A 20,541-nucleotide genomic window follows, 5' to 3' on the forward strand; every position below is an offset into this window, starting at 1 on the left:
TAATTGCTTAGCAGAACATGTTGTCGTTCCTGGGTGAAAACCAACACAGTGGGTATGAAAACTAAATTAAAAGCAGCATAGTGAGAATGAACAGTTAAGCAAAAGGCAGATCTAAAAACAAGAAGTTTAAAAAAAACACTAAAGTCGTATGGAGGGAAATTACTACTCTCAACTCCAGTTCTCCACAGCAGGTAACAACTAATTAACAATTCACCAGCTCAGGAGGTAAGGCTCACCAAATCCCTTCCAGGTAATTTGTTTCTAACTGTCTTTATGTCATTAGATCAATTATTTCACAACAGGAAAGGTCAGTTAATGGCTTCCTCTAAGACTGAATAACAAACTTCTTAGCAAATGTTAGAGGTATTAAATCACTTAGTCCAGGAAAAAAAAAAAAAAAAGCAAACAAAAACTATCCAGTTTAAAAAAAAAAAATCACATGTCCAGAAAATCAAGCCCATTAAAAATTCTGAAGATACCTAGATTTTGAGAATTCAATAGATTCCATTTAGAAATAATTAGTTTTCATTTTCACAATATCAGATAACATTAGAACATGGCATGTTTTCATATATAAACAAAGAGAAACACACACTTTGAAGCTGTTCCTACCCTTCCCACCCCCAACCCCAAAAAGTATCTATTGGCATATTCTAGAAAGCAAAGCTTCTTCATGCAAGTGTCCACCAGAAACAAATAGCACCGCCTGTTCCTAAAAGAGCTAGTGATGAAACAGAAGGACAGTGAGAAAGCTGGAGAGGAGACTAACGCACTGTACAGGGGTGCTCTACAACTACTGGCATGCAGTGACCATCAAGCAGGTGAACAGAATCACAGACAGAGACTACCAGCCAGAACCCTTAAAGGGCCCAACTTCCTGGTTCATCTCAGTAAGAGTTCTCAGTAAGAAAGAATTCTACCACCAAAGGGACTGAGGTTTGTAACAAAGGAAACGCTCAGGAAAAAAACAGCACTTAAATGCTAAGTTCTTCCACAAATGAAAAAAAAAAATCTATGTACACTTTGGAGAACAATTTGAGTATGCTCCCTATTTACACTAAACATACACAGTAGCAGTTTTCATTAAAATTAGTTTGCTCCATTACATAATTTCATCTTTAACAACTAAATATATAGAGTATATTCCATCGTTTATAACTCAAAAACAGAGCAGCTCCAAAATGGAGTTATTTTATCCTACACTGAGAAGAAGTTTTGGGCTCTAATTACATATATTAATGAATACACAGACTGTTTGCAACTTTCACATTCTTACAATTTGACTTAGAGTAATAACTCATTTGTCTAGCTAGAGAACTGGTCATGCATTTTTCTGGGTTTTTTTGTTGCTGTTTTTTCTTTTTTAGAATATCATCATTTAAAAATTGGATCTATGGCCAACAAGAAAGATATAGATAATGAGGGTATTCTGGAACTTAGCAAAAGTTTTAATTAATTACTTTGGTACAAACACCTTAAAACAGTTCAAAGATAAAATATTTAATGGGTCAAAAGAAGACCATCCTAAAATGTTTCTCAGAGTTCCCTTTGTGGCTCAGAGGTTAATGAATCTGACTAGCATCAATGAAGATGCAGTTTCGATCCCTGGCCTTGCTCAGTGGGTTAAGGATCCAGCGTTACTGTGAGCTGTGGTGTAGGTCACAGCTACAGCTCCGATTCAACCCCTAGATTGGGAACTTCCATAGGCCACAGCTGCAGCCCTGAAAAGCAAAAAAAAAAAAAAAAAAAAGGTTTTTCCCATGATGAACAGAAACTAAAGAACATGAGAGATTCAACTTAGTTAAGGATATGCATGGACATAAAATGCATATCACTCCACTTCCTTGGTGATGTCTTAGTACATTATATACATGGTACTCATATTGTATTTTCCAAGACAATTCCAAAATCAATAGACATAACTATAGTCAAACTTGTCAAACTATTTATAGCTAATTTGGGTTTAGATATGATAAAATTGTTTCCTTAATGAAGCGTTATTCAAACATAACTCCAATATGTGATTAATACAAATTGACATTATCTACAGTGTTTTAGTTGGCTGAGTTGGTCCAGGGAGACATTTTTGGCATTGCTCATTAAATTTAAAAAAATTCATGTTTATTTTCTATTATTAAAAAATGGGAAGGGGAAGAAAGTTTAAAGGCATAAACAAAAAAGAAAAGAGAATACTATTTCACTTAAAAGTTAGTGGATTATTTAACATATACCCTATTCACCAGACCATGGAGGGATCAGGAAACTATGGCCAGCAGGTCAAATACAGCCCACTGCTTGTTTTTGCAAATAGTTTTATTGCAACACAGTCATGCCCTTTTGTTTAGTTCTTGTCTATGGCTGTTTTCACTCTACAGTGGCAGAGTTAAAATAGCTATAATAGACTATATGATCCATAAACTCTAAAATGTTTACTATTTGGCCTTTTACAAAAAAATTAAATTAAAAAATTAAGGCTCCCTGCTCTAGACCTTTTAATATATAACAGAAAATTTCTACATTAGTGCTAAGTTAAATAACTAATTTTTTGCCTAATTTATGATTTGACATATACTGTTAAGGTGCCCTTTATCCAAGTCCTATTAAATTAAGATGTAGCTTTAGTTGCTGTGTTCACTGAGGTTTCCCACGTACAAACCATTATAAGAAGAAGCTGTGAAGGTTAGCTTTAGATTAGCAAAGACCCTTCCCATCATATTTGCTTATTGCCTGTTTTTCTTATATTGCTGTAAAATTACCATTTCGGAGTCACTGTGAGAGGCCTGACCCAGGCTGGGTGCAGGCCCTAGCTCAGAGTGAGAAGCTTGGTCAAGGGAGAGAAGGGGCTCAATAATGTCATCGTAATCATCTTCCTCTGTATCCCCCTCCCCATCGGCAAAAGTACCTCTAGTCAAGAAATCGGAGCGCGTCCGCGCCATTCGAGCTTTCTTTTTATGGGCCGGTCTGGCAACCTGCTTGACCAAATGATAAAACAAATAACACAAAAATGTTTTGTTTTGGCTTTTTGGAGATGATGCCAGTGAAAGACATCAGAGAGTTCATGAATTTCTTGAAACATCCCTCCACCCCTGTGCCCTTTCCACCAGAAGTGACAGCCATAACCAAAAGCTATCCATATACATTACTCTGAACAAAGGATAAGAACGGAAGCTAAATCTATACTCTTCTTCTCCACAGCCAAGGAAGTCATCTTTCATTGCCATAATTAAGTCACCAAAGTCACTTGCATAAATGCAACTTCTTTTATGTAATCATAATCTCGGTTTTTAGGCACCATTCCCTGCCTGAAGTACTCCTCCCTAAGTATAAAACTTAACTCATGGCCTCTTTCTCTGAAAACCCTTGGGAACAAATGAGTAGATGAGGTGTTCTACCTACAAGAATAATAATTTCCAAAATAATGTGCATCTGTCTTGCACAGAAGATAAATAAAACAATACTTACCTCTCCTTGGCCCGGCCCAGCTAACTTCACAGGTTTCCAAGCTGGTTCATCTTGTTTACGTAGTTGAGGATTTCCACTGTTTAAGGCTTCCTTGGTGACACTTAGGATAAAACAACAGGATTAAATTTCAATTCCCAGCAGCTATCTCATGGAAGTAGTCTTAAAATATAGCATGAAATACAGTCTAATAAGTCAGATCAAATAAATTGATTTGATGATAAAAGGAAAACACCAAATCCTCCAATCTTTAGAATCACTCCTAAAAGAGGACTAATCACTATAAAATATCTGTAAGTAGACACCCAGTGATGAGGACCGCATTACTTTGTTTTATACTGAGATGGTTCCTATTGATAAGCAAATTTCCTCAGAAATCTCTCTGTAGCCTTCGCCTGTTGTCTTAGTTTTGAAATCTGAGATTGTACAGAATAAAATCAACACTAACAGTATAATAAATTGTTGTCAAGCTAAAAGAAGTATGCCCTAAGACAAATATATGATATCACTTATATCTGGAATCTAATATATGGCATAAATGAAACTGTCCAGAGAAAAGAAACTCATGGACTTGGAGAATAGACTTGTGGTTGCCCAGGGGCAGGAGAGAATGCGATGGACTGGGAATCCGGGGTTAACAGATACACACTACTGCCTTTGGAATGGATGAGCAATGAGATCCTGCTGTGTAGCAATGGGAACTGTATCTAGTCACTTATGATGGGGCATGATGGAGGATAATGTGAGAAAAAGAGTATGTATATGTATGTGGGACTGGGTCACTTTGCTGTACAGTAGAAAAGTGACAGAACACTGTAAAGCAGCTATAATGGAAAAAATAAAAATCATTTAAAAAAAAAAAAGTATGCTCCAAACCATACAAATGGTATAGTGTTAGCCTGTAAAAATTTAACTTTGCTTGATTAATCACAAGATATGATGCTTTATTGTTAAGTTCTCTGTAGAAATGGATGTCTGTGTCTGATGAAAATCTGATCAGAACCTGTACTTTCACAGCCCCAATTATCTCTATTAACTCAGTACTATGAGTCTTAAAATTTATCAAGAACACAATGCTAGTTTCTTGTTGGCAGGAGTATAAAGTAACTAAAAATCATATTTTACTTCTAGCATAATGCTAGGTTTAAAGTAGTGACACTAACTTATAGTATCATTCAGTAGACTAACTGCCTTTCCAACTCAAAATCTTCCATTTAATTTTTATAAATGAAGGCCTAGGTTATCTTGTCCTTTGCCCTATGCAATAATCCCTAAACAAACCTAAATGATGTCAATCTTAGCTAAGAGCTTCTCAGAGATCTTTCTTTGTTTTAGGGCTGTACTCACAGCACATGGAGGTTCCCAGGCTAGAGGTCAAATGGGAGCTGTAGTCACAGCTGCATAGATCCCAGCCGCATCTGCAACCTACACCACAGCTCACAGCAATGCCAGATTCTTAACCCATTTAGTGAGGCCAGGGATTGAACCTGCGTCCTCATAGATACTAGTCAGATTAGTTTCTATTGAACTGCAAGGGGAACTCCTCCAAGATCTCCTTTTCTTTTTTTTTTCTTTTTTCTTTTTTTTTGTCTTTTTGCCATTTCTTGGGCCGCTCCCACAGCATATGGAGGTTCCCAGGCGAGGGGTCGAATCGGAGCTGTAGCCACCAGCCTACACCACAGCCACAGCAACGCAGGATCCAAGCAGCGTCTGCGACCTACCCCACAGCTCACGGCAACGCCGGATCCTTAACCCACTGAGCAAGGCCAGGGATCGAACCCGCAACCTCATGGTTCCTAGTCGGATTCATTAACCACTGCGCCACAACGGGAACTCCAAGATCTCCTTTTCTGATCAGTGTACGGTCAAGTCCAGCAATCCTAAGTTATCCTAAAAGATTTCCTTTTGGTTTTCTCTTGCCACAGTTGAGAAATTCAAAGAGAGAAACAATTAACAGGACTTTTAACAGTACCTGACCACCCAAACTTTTAAATTCACAACATTTTAAAGTTTCTTCATGATTTTTTTTTGTCATTCTCCCTTATTGACCAGATGAAGACCATGATGTACTTATCACTATCATGCCATAGAAAGAACTCTAATCTAATGCTACTTCCTAATCATGAAACCCAATATGCTGATTTCTAACCAAGAAACTCAAGTTGTGATCTCAGCTATATCTCTAAATACAAGTCATTTCACCACCATGGGCACCAGTGACCTTTATCTATAATGTATAGGAACTGGACTAGACAATTTAGAAACACTACCATTTATGATTCTATAAAATGTTTCTAACATTACTTATAGAACAAAAGAAGATGAGAAGTATAAATTTTAATTACGCCTTCACACAATCTAAAATATAATCATTTTGAAGATAAATACATATTAATGAAGTAAAGCAAACTAGATCAAGTACCTCTAAGACTGTTTACCTTGGCAAGATGATAAAAGGAGTAATTTACAAAGGCAATTAATGCTTTTGAAATCTACAAGTCTTCTACAAAACAGATTCACAGATCTAGAAACTGTACACTCACACACCTTACATCAGTAAGCTTAATCAGAATGACAGAAAATAATATGTTTTCAACATTCTCTGTTGGGCTTATATGCTACATAAGAATCTTTGAACTTCCAGGCAATTTCTAGATTAATGGGCAGAACTAGGATCTCATGCTGTCATGTAGTCCAATTGCATTTCACAATACTACTTAAAAATTCTTAATGGAAAAATAATACATTGGTGATCTCTTGTCCATATTTACAAAGTGTTTCTATAAAACATTCATGCGATTTTAAAGACTGAAACATTTAAAAACTCAGGCTATGATAAGAGAGAAAAGGTTATTTTCAGAGTTAACATGACATTTACTTTTTTTAGCGCTAAGGTACAGGCCACCTGTCATTTAAATAGTGATATTCTCCTACAAAAACTGAAAAAATCCATTTTTTATGAAGACTTAATACAAACATCTTAAATTTTATCAAATTCGTTTTTATGTAACATTTAAGAAATGCTTTTCTCAGAATTACCACTATTTAAGACAAAAGTATAAAGAACTTCCACTTATATGAAGTATCTAAAGTAGTCAAATTTTTAGAAACAGAAAGCGTAATAGTAGTTGTCAGAGGCTTTCAGTAAGAGGAAAAGAGCTGCATTCAATGGGTAACGGTTTGTTTTGCAAAATGAAAAAGTTCTAGAGATCTTTTGCACAACAATGTGCATATATAGTTAACAGTACTACACTGTACACTTAAAAATGGTTAAGATGGTAAATTTTATGTGGTTTTTACCACCAAAAAAAAGTACAAAGAGCTTAATGGATATATATATATATATATATATATATATATATATATATATATATATATATGCCAACGGCTGTGACAAGGCACATTTTTAAAGCCTGATTCTAACAAGCTTAGACTGCTACTCCTAACAGTTCTAGGGCAATCAGCATTTGCTAAATGCCTACTATGTGTCTAGGAACCGCACTGCCCTTCCCAAATGCTTTCTCACTTAATGGAGAGGAACCAAAAACTGCAATCTGTGCTGAGTCAGACTCCTAAGGTATAATTACATCCAACTTCAGGTGGCTGGTAGAGTCAATAATGAGGGGTTTTTTTACACAGAGAAAACGGCTGATTTTATTTTTTAATTTTTTTAAGTCCACTTATTATTTTAATAATGATTTTTATTTTTTCCATTATAGCTGGTTTACAGTGTTCTGTCACTTTTCTACTCTACAGTAAATTGACCCAGTCACACATACATGTATGCATTCTTTTTTCTCACATTACCATGCTTCAGCATAAGTGACTAGATATAGTTCCCGGTGCTATACAGCAGGATCTCATTGCTTATCCATTCCAAAAGCAATAGTCTGCATCTATTAACCCCGAATTCCCAGTCCATCCCACTCCCTCCCCCTCCCCCTCAGCAACCACAGGTCTGTTCTCCAAGTGAAAATGGCTAATTTTAGGAGCAGCCATACAAATAGTGAGGCAGATCAAGGCATCCTAATGAAAATTTCCAAAAAGTTTCCCATTTATACATAAAAATAAACAGACACTTCACTTACAGGGAACTACTCAGATTTTCCTTTGGGGTGAAGAAAATGGCCCTTGTAGTTCCACCTCGAAAAGGGTCATCAGATTTGTGGCTATAAGGCTGAGTTGGCCTAAGGTATTCTCTTTTCGAAGTACGATTATTAGAGAGTTTACCGGCTACATTCAATTGGGTGGACATTCTGTCTGTCTTGGATAATTCCTTGACAGTACTAGATTGGCATGGGCCTCCTTTTTTTTCAAAAAATAGAGTGACAGGTCGGTCCTTCAAGGGTAAGTGAGCAGAGGGGCTATCTTTCGGGGCAAGAGCAGCATCTTTCACAGCTACTGATGGAGTGCCAACTACACTGGGTTTGTCCTTATTTGAGGTATTCAGGATGAGGAGAGAAGATGGCCTCTCTACTCTTGGCTTTGACTGATGGAAGGATGGTGCCAGAAAAGACTCCCCAGTTCTTGGCTTTTCAATTTTCTTAAAGGCTTTACGCTCCTTTTCTAAAATATCTGTTTGCTGGCGAATCTGTTCCATCATCTCTTTCTCATTCTGCTTTTGCAATTGTTTTTGCCTTTCTTCCTTCTCGGTGTTTAACTTTTCTAACTTCTTAAGCACAGTATTAGAAGAATCTGTATTCAAAGAAGCAACAACTTGATTTTCTCCTGGGATGTGGTACTTTCTGGCTTCCCTGTTCATACCCAAGGTAAGAGCTGGAAGTGTTTCTTCACTTTCTAATAGTCTGTTTCTCTGGATATTTGTGTCTAGGTGGGAACCTGTTTTCAGTGGGTCTTGTTGGGGAATATAAAAAAATGTAGGCAGACTATTTGAAATAAAGGAGTCTCTCCGCTGCGGTTTACAGGTAATTGATTCAGACCTGCAAGCCAGTTTTTCCCTCAGAGCACCATTCTTCAAATGCATTGAGTCAGAAAGTGCCCCCTTTTCAATCAGTGTATAGTTAGTCTCACTTGAGGCACTGAGGGCATTGTCCTGTGAATCAAAATGTGAACTGCTAGGTATCTTAGGTGATAGAAACAGCAAGTCTCCTTCATCTAGAATCACGGGCTCCAGTTTGTTCTTTTGGCTTTCCTCACAGCTCAGAAGTTCCAAGCTTCCTTGAGAGCTTTCACTGTCAGGTGTACCTTGTAGAGACTGAAGGCCCTCAGGCATCAGATCTGTAGACCACCTACGTTCCTCTGAAGGAGACACACCACCAAGAGAACGGACTTTCAGCAGTTCTAAACTAAATATAGCTTGCTCTAGTTCTCTCATTCTCCGACTTTCTCTTTTGGCCCGACCTACTTTTTTCTGGTGGAGGTCTTCCAAGGACTTTGGTCTTTCTCTTACAATCACATCTTCCTGCAAGTCCACACCACTTTGACTTCTAGCCCTCTCCTGTCGCTTGTTTGGGGATTCATTCAAGCAGTCCATTGAACTTTCATGGCTAATTCGATTACTCTCTATCACAGATTTACATTCTTCTATGGCTTTTACTCTGTTGTCAAAGGAACGGTCCTCCCATTCTGAAGGGTCTGAACCCTGAATTCCCAGGGTTCCATAAGGCTTGATATTTGCCAATTCAAGTTCTAGTTTTGTTTCTCTTAATCTTTTTTCTTTAAAAGCTTTAAATCTATATAAAAACAGAGGAAAAAATAGGTTAGAGATATCTCTTTGTTACCACTGGATAGAATTCATTTAATGAAAATTTTTTAAAAAGTGGAAAGTCTCAAAATCTTATTTTTATAATACATATTTCTTAAACTAATTTGGATGCACATTACATAATTCTATTTCTATGAGTCAGATGATATTTTAACTGTATTATTCCTAACTGGGAATTCTAGTCAAAGCATAATCAACTTGGAAGCAAAGCTCTCATTTGAATAATATACTTATCTTTTTTTTTTTTTAAAGACAGTTATTTTTATTTTATGTATGTATGTATGTATGTATGTATTTATTTTGTCTTTTTGCCTTTTCTAGGGCCGCTCCCGCAACATATGGAGGTTCCCTGGCTAGGGGTCTAATTGGAGCTGTTGCTGCTGGCCTACACCAGAGCCACAGCAGCACCAGATCTGAGCCGTGTCTGTGACCTACACCACGCAACGCTGGATCCTTAACCAGATCCTTAGCCCACTGAGCAAGGCCAGGGATTGAACCCACAACCTCATGGTTCCTAGTCAGATTCATTAACCACTGAGCCATGACAGAAACTCCAATATATTTATTTATCTTAAGGTAAACTTTAAAAATGAAATTAAATCTTCTGAAGGTTAAAAACAGTTGAATATTGCTAATTTTTAAAGATTCAAACTAATGTGAAATTAACTCTTAGAAATTATAACCATAGACCATGTAGATTTTACAATCCAGTTTAATTCAGTAAACATTTAGCTTCTAGGAGTTCCCACTGTAGCTCAGTGGTAATGAACCTGACTAATATCCATGAGGATATGGGTTCAATCCCTGACTCTGTCCAGTGGGTTAATGATCTGGCACTGTTGTGAGCTGTGGCGTAAGGCACAGACAAGGCACAGACCTGAGGTCGCTGTGGCTATGGTGTAGGCCGGCAGCTGCAGCTTCGATTTAACTCCTAGCCCGGAAACTTCCATGTGCCACAGGTGCAGTCCTAAACAGCAAAAAAAAAAAAAAAAAATTAGCTTCTATTACAGACTGTACTATGCAGCTTAAAATTTCTGGGAGTATCACAGTCTAGTGGAGAAGACAAATTGAACATAACAAATTCTAATTCAAATTAGGCAAATGTTAGAGCAGACACATAAGCAAAGTACTTGAGAGGAGAGGAGTAATCATTATAGCAACAAAGATTACCTTTGTCTTGCTGTGAATCCTCGACATATTGATTGCAAAAGGATAATTTTGTCCCTTTGTTCTTGATACCTCTTTCTCTCCCTGTAGCCTTTCCATCTCGCCTGTATGCAGACAGCAGCCATGTGCCTCCGCCTATAGTGTTCCCTCCATCTCTGCTGGATGATGATGGCTGCAGTCCGGAGCTCCAGGTACCGCTGCCTTTCTAAGTGAGCTCGCCAGAATGCTTGAATACAAGTGGCTGCACTAACCATAACTAAAGCATCCTTCTGCACAGCTTTATCTCTAACTTGCTTCTGATTTAGGTAATTCCTCCAGAATCGCTGTGAGGAAGACAAAATAATAAAAACTACAGTTATATCTTTTAACACATTTTCACAGAAAAAAGAAAGAAGAAATTTCTTATGTCGTAGCTGGAGGTTAAGTGGCTTAATAGCTAAATTGTGAATGACTAAAATAAAAATAAATTTGCTTTTCCAGATATGCTTGGCTAAAACAACTATTTTAGATAATATAACCTCAATGAAGTTAATTATACAACTTAAAATAATTTAAAATACTTTGATGCTTTCATACTTTACGAATTAATTTTAATAAGTATATTCTCACCTACAATTTGCCAGTACTAATGAGTTTAAGGTCAATGTGTATACTTTCAAAGACTAAGATATTAAAGATTTTCTTGTACAAACAAAAAAGGTCCTGTGGAGAACAGTCATTATATAAATCAGTGAGGAAGAAAATAAAAGACAAATGTAAAATGTGGTACTTTTCATCCAAAATGAGTACAAAACAACAAATATGTACATATAATTCTCAAATATCACTCAGAAAACTAAAAATAACTGTGTCAACAAAAATTTAAGGCATATAAATACTTTGCCCCAATCATACCTCACAAGACATTATAACTATAAATTCAATTTAATTTAAATTCAACTCCATTGATATTCATTAATAGTCTATTATTTTATGCCAGGTAATCTGTTTGATGCTGTGAATATCTCAAAAATGAGTATGACACATTCTCATCACTGAAGGCGTTTACATTCCTATGTAAATATTTCATGGTAAAAAAGTTCTACTTTAATAAAATTTGCAAGGTCAAGGCTTTCATTTTTCTTTAAAGCATGACAATATACAGACTTAGCTCGGATCCCGCCTTGCTGTGGCTGTGGCATAGGCTGGCGGCTATAGCTCCAATTTAACTCCTAGCTTGGGGACTTCCATATGCCTAGAGTATGGTCCTAAAACGCAAAAAAAAAAAGTATGACAATCAATAATATGGGGATTTCTAAATAATTAAGTATTTTTCTATTATAATAAAGGTAATTTCCAATTTAATTCTCAAAAAAAAAAATTAGTTCTAGTTACTAAAACATAGGCTAAATAAACTAGCCAATCTCATGCAAAGAATCCTTTGCTTCCCACCTGGATGATAATGGATGCCTGCCTCAGATGGAGGAAATGATGCCTACACAGCAAGACCCTGAACCATCGCTGCAACAATATGATTCTGCGGAGCACCTCTTGGTGAAGCAGATCTTGTAGGTGCTGTCGTTCCTGCTCCTTTAGGAATACCTACCAGAAGGAAAAAAGATGAGGAATATAGCTAAAGAAGAAATGAGAAATTTAGTTCATGCATCATCATTCCTGTGGTAAGCTTTTTAGAGAACAGATACTGAGGCAGATATGTACAAGCAGTACTAATAAATATTTCTATCAATTTATCCAAGGTAGTCACTCTCAGGAGTTTGTTGGTGGCTCAGCAGGTTAAGGATCCAGCATTGTCACTGCTGTGGCTCAGGGTCACTGCTGTGACATGGGTTTGATCCCTGTCCTGGGAACTTTCATATGCTGCAGGTGAAGCCAAAAAACAAAAATAAAACAAACAAATAAAACAAAAACCCTAAGTAGTGATTCTCAAATTGGAAAGGAGACATTAGAATACAGAAGGGGAACTGGAAATATGAGCCAATGTAGTAGTGGTAATAGGTCATATTTTTCAAGGATGTTTGAGTGGGAGGGAAAAAAGATGACAATCATAGATTTTAAAGTTGATGATCATAACATGAATAAACCAATAATAATAGTCCTTTTGAAACCCAGTATGCATCAAAGACCTCTTGCTGTCCAAAGCTATTAAGCAGTTTATTTATTTACTTCATTCTATTTTAAATCTTTAGGGATACAGGGGATACAAAGATAACAAACATAGTCTCTTTGAAAACAGGATTTGCACTTCAACATTAAGAGCAGGTAGTTTTTTTTTGTTTTTTTGGCTTTTTGCCATTTCTTGGGCTGCTCCTGCAGCATATGGAGGTTCCCAGGCTAGGGGTCGAATTGGAGCTGTAGCCACCGGCCTACGCCAGAGCCACAGCAACGTGGGATCCGAGCTGAGTCTGTGACCTACCCCACAGCTCACGGCAACGCCGGATCCTTAACCCACTGAGCAAGGCCAGGGATTGAACCTGCAACCTCATGGTTTCTAGTCAGATACGTTAACCACTGAGCCATGACGGGAACTCCTAAGAGCAGGTAGATATTTAAAATTACATATATTTAAGGCATAGAATGTGATATTTTGATGTATGTATATATTTTTTAATTTTAATTTTAATTTTTGGCTGCATGCAGAAGTTTCCAGGCCAGTGATTGAACTCTAGTCACAGCAGTGACCTGTGCCACAGCAGTGATAATGCAGAATCCTTAACCTGCTGCACCGCCACAGAACTCCTTGATGTATGTATAAACATTGTGAAATGATTACTCCAATCATACTAATTAACATATCTATCACCTCCCATTTTGGTCAGAAATAAAAAAACATTTTTTAAAAGTACAGATAGATAGTAGATGCCCAAAGAGGAAAACAGTAGGCTAACAAAGGCAAGAGACAGAGGACCCCTAGCTAAGCAAAACAAGGAGTTAGAAATGAGAATAAAGACACATACTGAGGACAACAGAACAATTAATAGTGTGAAGTCACAAAATGAAAGTCCTTGAAAATAAGAAAGATGTTTACATTTAATGAGGAGGTTATCAGGGGATTGTTACTGTGCAGGAAACCAATCTAAAAATTATATATATTAAGATGATGATTTTCGAAGTTCCCATTGTGGTTCAGTGGGTTAATAATCTGACTAGTACCCCGTAAGGATGTGGGTTCGATCCCTAGTCTCACTCAGTAGGTTAAGGATCCAGTGTTGCCACCATCTGCAGTGTAGGTCACAGACATGGCTCGGCTCCAGTGTTGCTCTTGCTGTGGCTAGCAGCTACAACTCTGATTCAACCCTTGGCCTGGGAACTTCCATATGCTGCAAGTGCAGCCCTAAAAGCAAAAAAAAAAAAAAAGAGAGAGATGATTTTGATACTATGGGTAGAGCGAGTTTAATGGGTAGAGCGAGTTTAATGGAATGACAAACAGAATGACATCAAATGATGGATCTATTTACTTTAAGAGAAAGGTGTGTGAGAGCTAAGAAACAGAACTAAAATGTAAAGAGTAGGAAAAGAGAAAAAGGGAGAGATGTAAGAATCATTTATAAGGAAAAAAAAGAGAAACAGAACTTTGTAAAATGATTAAAGTGAAGATAAGCCAAATATGATTATGGTTTCTAGCCTAAGAAACTAGAAGAAAGGTGACAGAGAAAAAGAGTAGTTGATGAATTAAAGATAGTAGGGGAATCTGAATAAGGTTATTTTGGGGAAATTGAGTAAAAAAATTATGTTAGAATATAAGGGAAAGATGATTTTTAGGCAGTTAAAATTATAGGCAGAACTAGAGCATTGGCCGTAAACTCTTTTTACTAATACTGATTATATTATTAAGTAAAAATCTTGGCCTAATCAATGCCCTTATGATATCTGTTACACTATCATTCTTATAAACATTCTCCTAGGCAAAGACTGCCATTATTACTTAAAATAAAAAATGCACTCAATTTTGACAGGGATTATATATATTTACCATGGATTTTCCAACTTGATAATTATCTGGATTAAGATTTATTTTCCTGAAGAAATCCTGAATGTTAAATTTGGATGGAATAATATTTCGGGAAAGAAGCACGTGGAAATGACTCACAAAATCCTGAAAAATGAAAAGAAACCATTATAAAATCACAAGAGAATTAAACATAAAAAAGATTCTAAACTAGTTAACTGTCCTTTTACTAATCCTCTTCTCCTTATTTTAAACAGGATGAAAACAAGAAATTACCTGTTAATCTAAAATATTATAAAAGGTTAATTAGTAAAAAGAGAGATAAGTGATTTCTACAAATTTTGTTATCAAAGGAGAATGAAAGAAGAGCAGAAACTAATTCTCCCTTTGAGAAAGCTGTATTAAAGACCAAAGAAAAAGTTACTTCATCACAATCTGAATTTTTTTAGCAAAAAAAGAAGCAAAAGTGGCGCTATTTCAGGGTATGACTGAGAATGAAGCTTTCCCTCAACAGTAAAGACCTGCTCAGCTGCTAAAAAGTTTCAAAACAATTTCTAAACCCACAGCAGCAGTAGATATGTAGATAAAAATAGCTATGAGCTTTGCTGGCAGCCTCCAACGAAAGAAAATTCTGCTGATTAAACTTTAGGGAAAACCAAGTAGGATTCTTCTTTTGAACTAGATAGCTTGAACTGAAGTATTTCAATTATTAGAATAATCACTGTGAAGAACTGCTATGTTATCAGTAAATTTATATTAGCAAACAGTTCAGATTAAATGAGAATAGACAAGCAGTGGATTCTATTACAACACAAGCTGTATGAGATTGTTGCCACTCAATGGAAATGAGTATTCTCTGTCCCTCTTTAATTCTGCATACAAAAGATGGAATGGAAAGGAAGAATAAAGAGAAACAAACAAGTGAGCTCCAAATTAAAAAAAAAAAAAGACATAGGAATAATTTACTTGATGTACACATATATTTAAATATCACTAAAGCATAACCTGGAAAGAGTATTTGCAGCTGTAGCCTGACTGGCGAATTCGAACTGTCTCCAGCATCCCAGTGTACCGAAGCTGTCTAAGTACCAAGGCATCATTGAACCTTAATGGCAACTAAAACAAAGCAAATGGAAAAAAGATCAACCCAGAAGAACAGATCTCCAAATTAATGTTTGTCTTATAAATAGTTAAGTTGTGAATTTCTAAGAATTGACTGGAGGTTGTCTGGTTAAGACGCATTAGAGGCAACAGGACAATCTTACCTCCCCAAAGGTAGCTTTGACTCTAGGGAAAAAGGAGGCACCCATCTTCCAGATTCTCTAGTTGCAGAAGCAGAGGACCTTTAAAGGTCAAAAGGATGAAGTTGCCCACAAGCCACATAGTTTAGTCACTATGTGACAAGATTAACCTGTCTGTAACAATTTGTAACAAGATTAACCTATATATAGTCAAGACTTCTGTATTTTTGTTTTTAATTATTATCCATAATCTCACTCAGAAACTACCTTCCCCACACTCTTTCAGTTAACTGAGAGCTGATAGATTCTTCTTCCATGATTAGCATAAGATTAAGACGAGCTTATTTCCCTAAATAGTTTTTGCTGATGATACTGGTATGACGCAATGAAAAACAAAAAATTCCTACAGTCCTTGAGAATTGATCTCTCATTGCATTGGCATTGACAGAGGAGGGGCTCATGGAAGGTATTCACTCATCACCAGTCACAACACTCTGTCAATCCCAGGTATCTCAGAGGCATGCTTTTAGACTTTCAAAAAAGGATGTATTTTGAGCTTCTGATATTTCTCTCTATTCTCTAAATATCATTTTCAATTATCCACTAAGACAACCCCAGACATTTTCCTACGGAGAGATGGGGTATATTAGCTGTCAAGAAAAAAAAAAATTAAGTGGGCAAGTTATATTAAATAATAACAGCAGTTAACATTCATTTAGTACTTACTCTGTGCCCTTAAATACTTCATTAATTGAACTCTTTGTTTAGCAAGTTCTCAACAATAGGGACTCAAACTTCCATTTAAATGTAAATAAAACAGTTTCCTTTTTGTCACTATAAAAGAATAGCTAACATTTCCTAAAGCTAGTATGGCTGGGAACATTCTAAACACTATAGATGCTGACTCACACGTACTCACAAAACACTATAAGGTTGGTCCTACAATTACAGTATATTCTTAAAACAGATGAAAATATTTAAGGCACAGAAAGGTTAAGTATCCTGCCTAAGGTTACAAAGCTTGTAACTAAGAGAGCCAGAGCTTGCTTCTTAAGAACTTTGAACCTAATTCCTACTACATTTTAGCCATTTTTCCTATAATGGACATAAAGATGACAAATGTTTACACCTTAAGAGATATATTTTGTAAGCTCTAACTAGGGGAACTACCATATAAAGCAAGAAGGAATCAAGAATATCTAGAGTATCTTCCCTATTTTAAAGAGACAAGAATCTCTAAACATTAAAAAAGGCCAAGCAAATTCTGTAAGTGATTGATAGCTTATACCTAAACAAGAGAGACTGGTTGTGGGGTAACAAATTTTGCATAAAATTCTTCTGTATGATGGAATTTCAAGAGGTTTTTTGCTTCTGTAGGAGATGCTAAATTTTAGAAGATGCTAAATTGAGCCCATACAAATACTTTACAGGCAGGTAAGTGCAGAAGTAAGAAGATTATCCATAGAAGATACATAGAACTCTGATTTCCTTATAAAGATTATAAGTAACTCTTCCTCTCCATTTACTCTCCTTAGAAAGAATTTAAAACTTGGTTTGAAGTAAGCTGAGCTAGAAGCTCTATTTACAGGACATTTTTACCTTTTCAGCATTAGAGCGAATGCATTTTACGAAATATGGTTCTGCTTGACCAAGTGTTTCCATCAGTTTGCTTAATGAGGCCTGCAATACAAAGCAATATAGTTAGCCTTTTCTCCCATTCCAAACTGGCAATGAGTGACTTATAAACAGTAACATTGGCCAAATATTCAAAAACAAGTGGCATACACAGAAACAGGTTTGTTTCCGAAAAGCAAATTGTGTACATTGCCATACTGATTAAATTAAGATTAAGGAAGAGGATGGTATTTAATCTTAAAGTTGACAGACTGGTAATGGCAAATAACACAAATATACTCCAGAATAATCTAAGTCTAGAACTCATTTTTACTTTTCTTCGCATTTCATAAAACAATTTTATTCAAACTCATGCAGTCGTGGAGTGACTGGAGAAAACATCCAGTAGGGTAGCCATAAAGGTAGTAGTCCCCTGCTTCAATTTTAATGTTTAAGTGTATCATGACATTCCCTCTTTCATTCCTGATCCTGATAATTTGTGCGCTGCCTTTTTTTTTCCAGATTATTCTGACTGGAGGTTTATACATTTTAAAAAAATATTTTCAAAGAACCAGCTTTTTTGTTTCATTGGCTTTTCTCTATTATTTTTCTGTTTTCAATTTCATTGATTTCTGCTTTTATCTTTTATCATTTTACTCCTGCTTGCTTTGGATTTAATGTTTCTCTTTTTCTAGTTTCTTAGGGTAGAAGCTTAGATTACTGACTAAAGGCCTTTCTCCTTTTCTGATAAAAGCATGTAGGGAGTTCCCTTCATGGCGCAGGGAAAACAAATTCAACTAGGAACCATGTGGTTGTGGGTTCAATCCCTGGCCTTGCTCAGTGGGTTGAGGATCCGCTGTTGTCATGAACTGTGGTATAGGTCACAGACGCAGCTTGGATCTGGTGTTGCTGTGACTGTGGTGTAGGCCAGAAGCCTCAGCTTTGATTAGACCCCTAGCCTGGGAATCTCCGTATGCCGCAGGTGTGTCCCTAAAAAGACAAAAAAAAAAAAAAAGCATTTAGTTTTACAAATTAACCTTGGAGTACTGCTTTAGCTATGCTGCACAAATTTTAATATTTCATTTTGATTCCATTTAAAATTTTTAAAAATTTTCCTTCCTCTTTGACTCATGTATTACTTAGATGTTTGTTTTTCATTTTCCAAATATGTGGAGATTGTTATCTTTCTTTTACTGATTTCTAGTTTAATTATGGTCAGACAGCACAGTTTGTTTATTAGTATTATATTTATCTATTGGCTTTTCAGCTTTATCTCTTTGTATTTTGTGTATGTATGTGTGTGTGTCTGCTCTAGGGATTACAATATAATAACCTAGAATGTATATATATGTATGTATGACTGGGTCACCTTGCTGTACAGTAGAAAATTGACAGAACATTGTAAACCAGCTATAATGGAAAAAAACAAAAATCATAAAAAAAAAATAACCTAAGTTGTCACAGTCTACCTAGACTCAATATTTTATGATTTCAAGTAAAATTTGGAAGCTTTATAATCATATAGACAGATTCCTATTATTTTTGTCATTTATATTAATCAGCATACACATTTTATACTTCTAGGTGTTCTTTTTTCTCATAAGCATTATTGTAGTATAATATATATAATATAAAATTCTTAAAGAATAAATATACAATATGATAAATTTTTACAAAGGCAACATATTCTTGTAACCAAAGCACAAATCGATAAATAAAATGTTACTAGAACCTTAGAAGCCCCTCTGTGCGCCAACCTGAATTTAGCAAGATCACTCACATTAAGCTACCAGTCTCCACCCTCTACGCCTCAATCAAGGTAAACATTATCCTGACTTTCAAGATGGTAAATTAGTTTTATTTGCTATTAAACTGAATATAAAAAGAGAGATATCTATGTACTATTCTGTGTTTGTTGCATACAATTGTATTTTGTACATTTTCAGTACTGTATAGTAGTGACCCATTATTTGACTATACCATAATTATCCATTTAGTATGGATATTTGACTGTTTTGAATTTGGCTGTTAGGTATAAAATTGCTATGAACAATCTTCTACTGTCTTTTAAACATTTTCCAAAATGCCTGTATCAGCAGCATATAAAAATTCTGACTGCTCCACATTTTGCATAATCAGTCTCTTTTATTTCAGCCATGTTGGTATTATGCAGTATGTAGTATTACTGCCTAAATGCAACTTTATTTTTCAGTTCCCTGAAGAATAATAATACTGAGCATGTACTAGATGGGCTTATTGGCCTTTTGTATAACATCTTTTGTTATCAGACAGTTTTGCCTGTTCAAGACTTTTGCCCATTTCTATTAGATTGTCTGTCTTATTAACAAGTGATTTGTGGTTTTCCATATATTCCATATATACAGTCTTTTTCAGATGTACTGCAAATATATTGTCACACCCTGTAGTTTGCCCTTTCATTCTCTTAATAGTGATTTTCTATTTTTAACAGCTTTATTGAAATATAATTTACATACTAGAAAAGAGTATCCATTGTAGCATACAGATAATGATTATCAGTAAATTTATATAATTGTGTAACCATCACTATAATCCAGATTTAGAAATCTTCCATCCATCCACCCCCAAACTTCCCTCCTGCCCATTATCAATCAATAACTGCTCCTGCCCACCATCTCAGGCCACAACTGATCTGCTTTCTGCTGCTATAAGCAAACTGCCTTTGAAAAAATTAATCTTCTTTTGACATCTTTTCCTCTGACTATATAACTAGTATGTATCTACTGTAGAAAACTGAATACATACATATATGTCCGAGAATAAAAATCAGGTGTTCCAACTGTGGCTCAGTGGGTTAAGAAGATGCAGGTTCAATTCCTGGCCTGAGCCAGTGAGCAGGTTAAGGATCTTGTGTTGCCACAATCTACCATGTAGGTAGCAGATGCAGCTCAGATCCAGTGTTGCTGTGGCTGCAGCATAGGCCTGCAGCCGCAGCTCTGATTTAACCCCTAGCCCAGGAACTTCCATCTGCCACAGGTGCAGCCGTAAAGAGAAAAAGAAAAAAATCAGCTTGGTTGAGTTTGGGTAATGACTTATTTCTTAGTTCCAGAGGTAGAACTAAAAGTAGGTTATTTTCTTCTGATAGGCCTTTATGCAGAGAACCCCAGTTAGAAAAACTCTTAGGCCAAAGGGGAGAAAACCTTAGAAGTTCCACCACTCCAAGGAAAGGACTACACTGACAGCTAACTTAGTACTGGATATATTTCCCAGCAATCTGTGGGTCTCTAAGCAGCTAGGCACGGCATGCCTTGTTTAGCCAAGGGAGGGGCAGTACTTTCATCAGCATATTTTAGCAGATAATAACAGCAACAGAAAAGGCATGATCTATTATCCTAGGAGAAAAGCACAAA

General features: G+C 36.2%; 1 protein-coding gene across 8 annotated transcripts in view; it reads right to left on the reverse strand.

Moving 5' to 3' along the window:
- The window catches only part of MYO9A (myosin IXA), a 235,527-nt gene that overhangs the window by 66,005 nt on the left and 148,981 nt on the right, over window positions 1-20,541 (reverse strand). For 4 of the 8 annotated variants that reach the window (XM_047767208.1, XM_047767209.1, XM_047767206.1 and 1 more), the window contains 8 exons: window positions 17,138-17,218; window positions 15,303-15,413; window positions 14,322-14,444; window positions 11,783-11,932; window positions 10,355-10,674; window positions 7,548-9,152; window positions 3,463-3,562; window positions 2,757-2,972 (listed from right to left, as the gene is read on the reverse strand). In XM_047767208.1, coding sequence (XP_047623164.1) covers window positions 2,757-2,972; window positions 3,463-3,562; window positions 7,548-9,152; window positions 10,355-10,674; window positions 11,783-11,932; window positions 14,322-14,444; window positions 15,303-15,413; window positions 17,138-17,218 — 2,706 coding nt within the window. The remainder of the gene's footprint in view (window positions 1-2,756; window positions 2,973-3,462; window positions 3,563-7,547; window positions 9,153-10,354; window positions 10,675-11,782; window positions 11,933-14,321; window positions 14,445-15,302; window positions 15,414-17,137; window positions 17,219-20,541) is intronic. The other 4 variants (XM_047767207.1, XM_047767205.1, XM_047767211.1 and 1 more) reach the window with 2 other exon arrangements.

This window comes from Phacochoerus africanus, chromosome 2 (assembly GCF_016906955.1).
Source record: "Phacochoerus africanus isolate WHEZ1 chromosome 2, ROS_Pafr_v1, whole genome shotgun sequence".
NCBI lineage: Eukaryota > Metazoa > Chordata > Mammalia > Artiodactyla > Suidae > Phacochoerus > Phacochoerus africanus.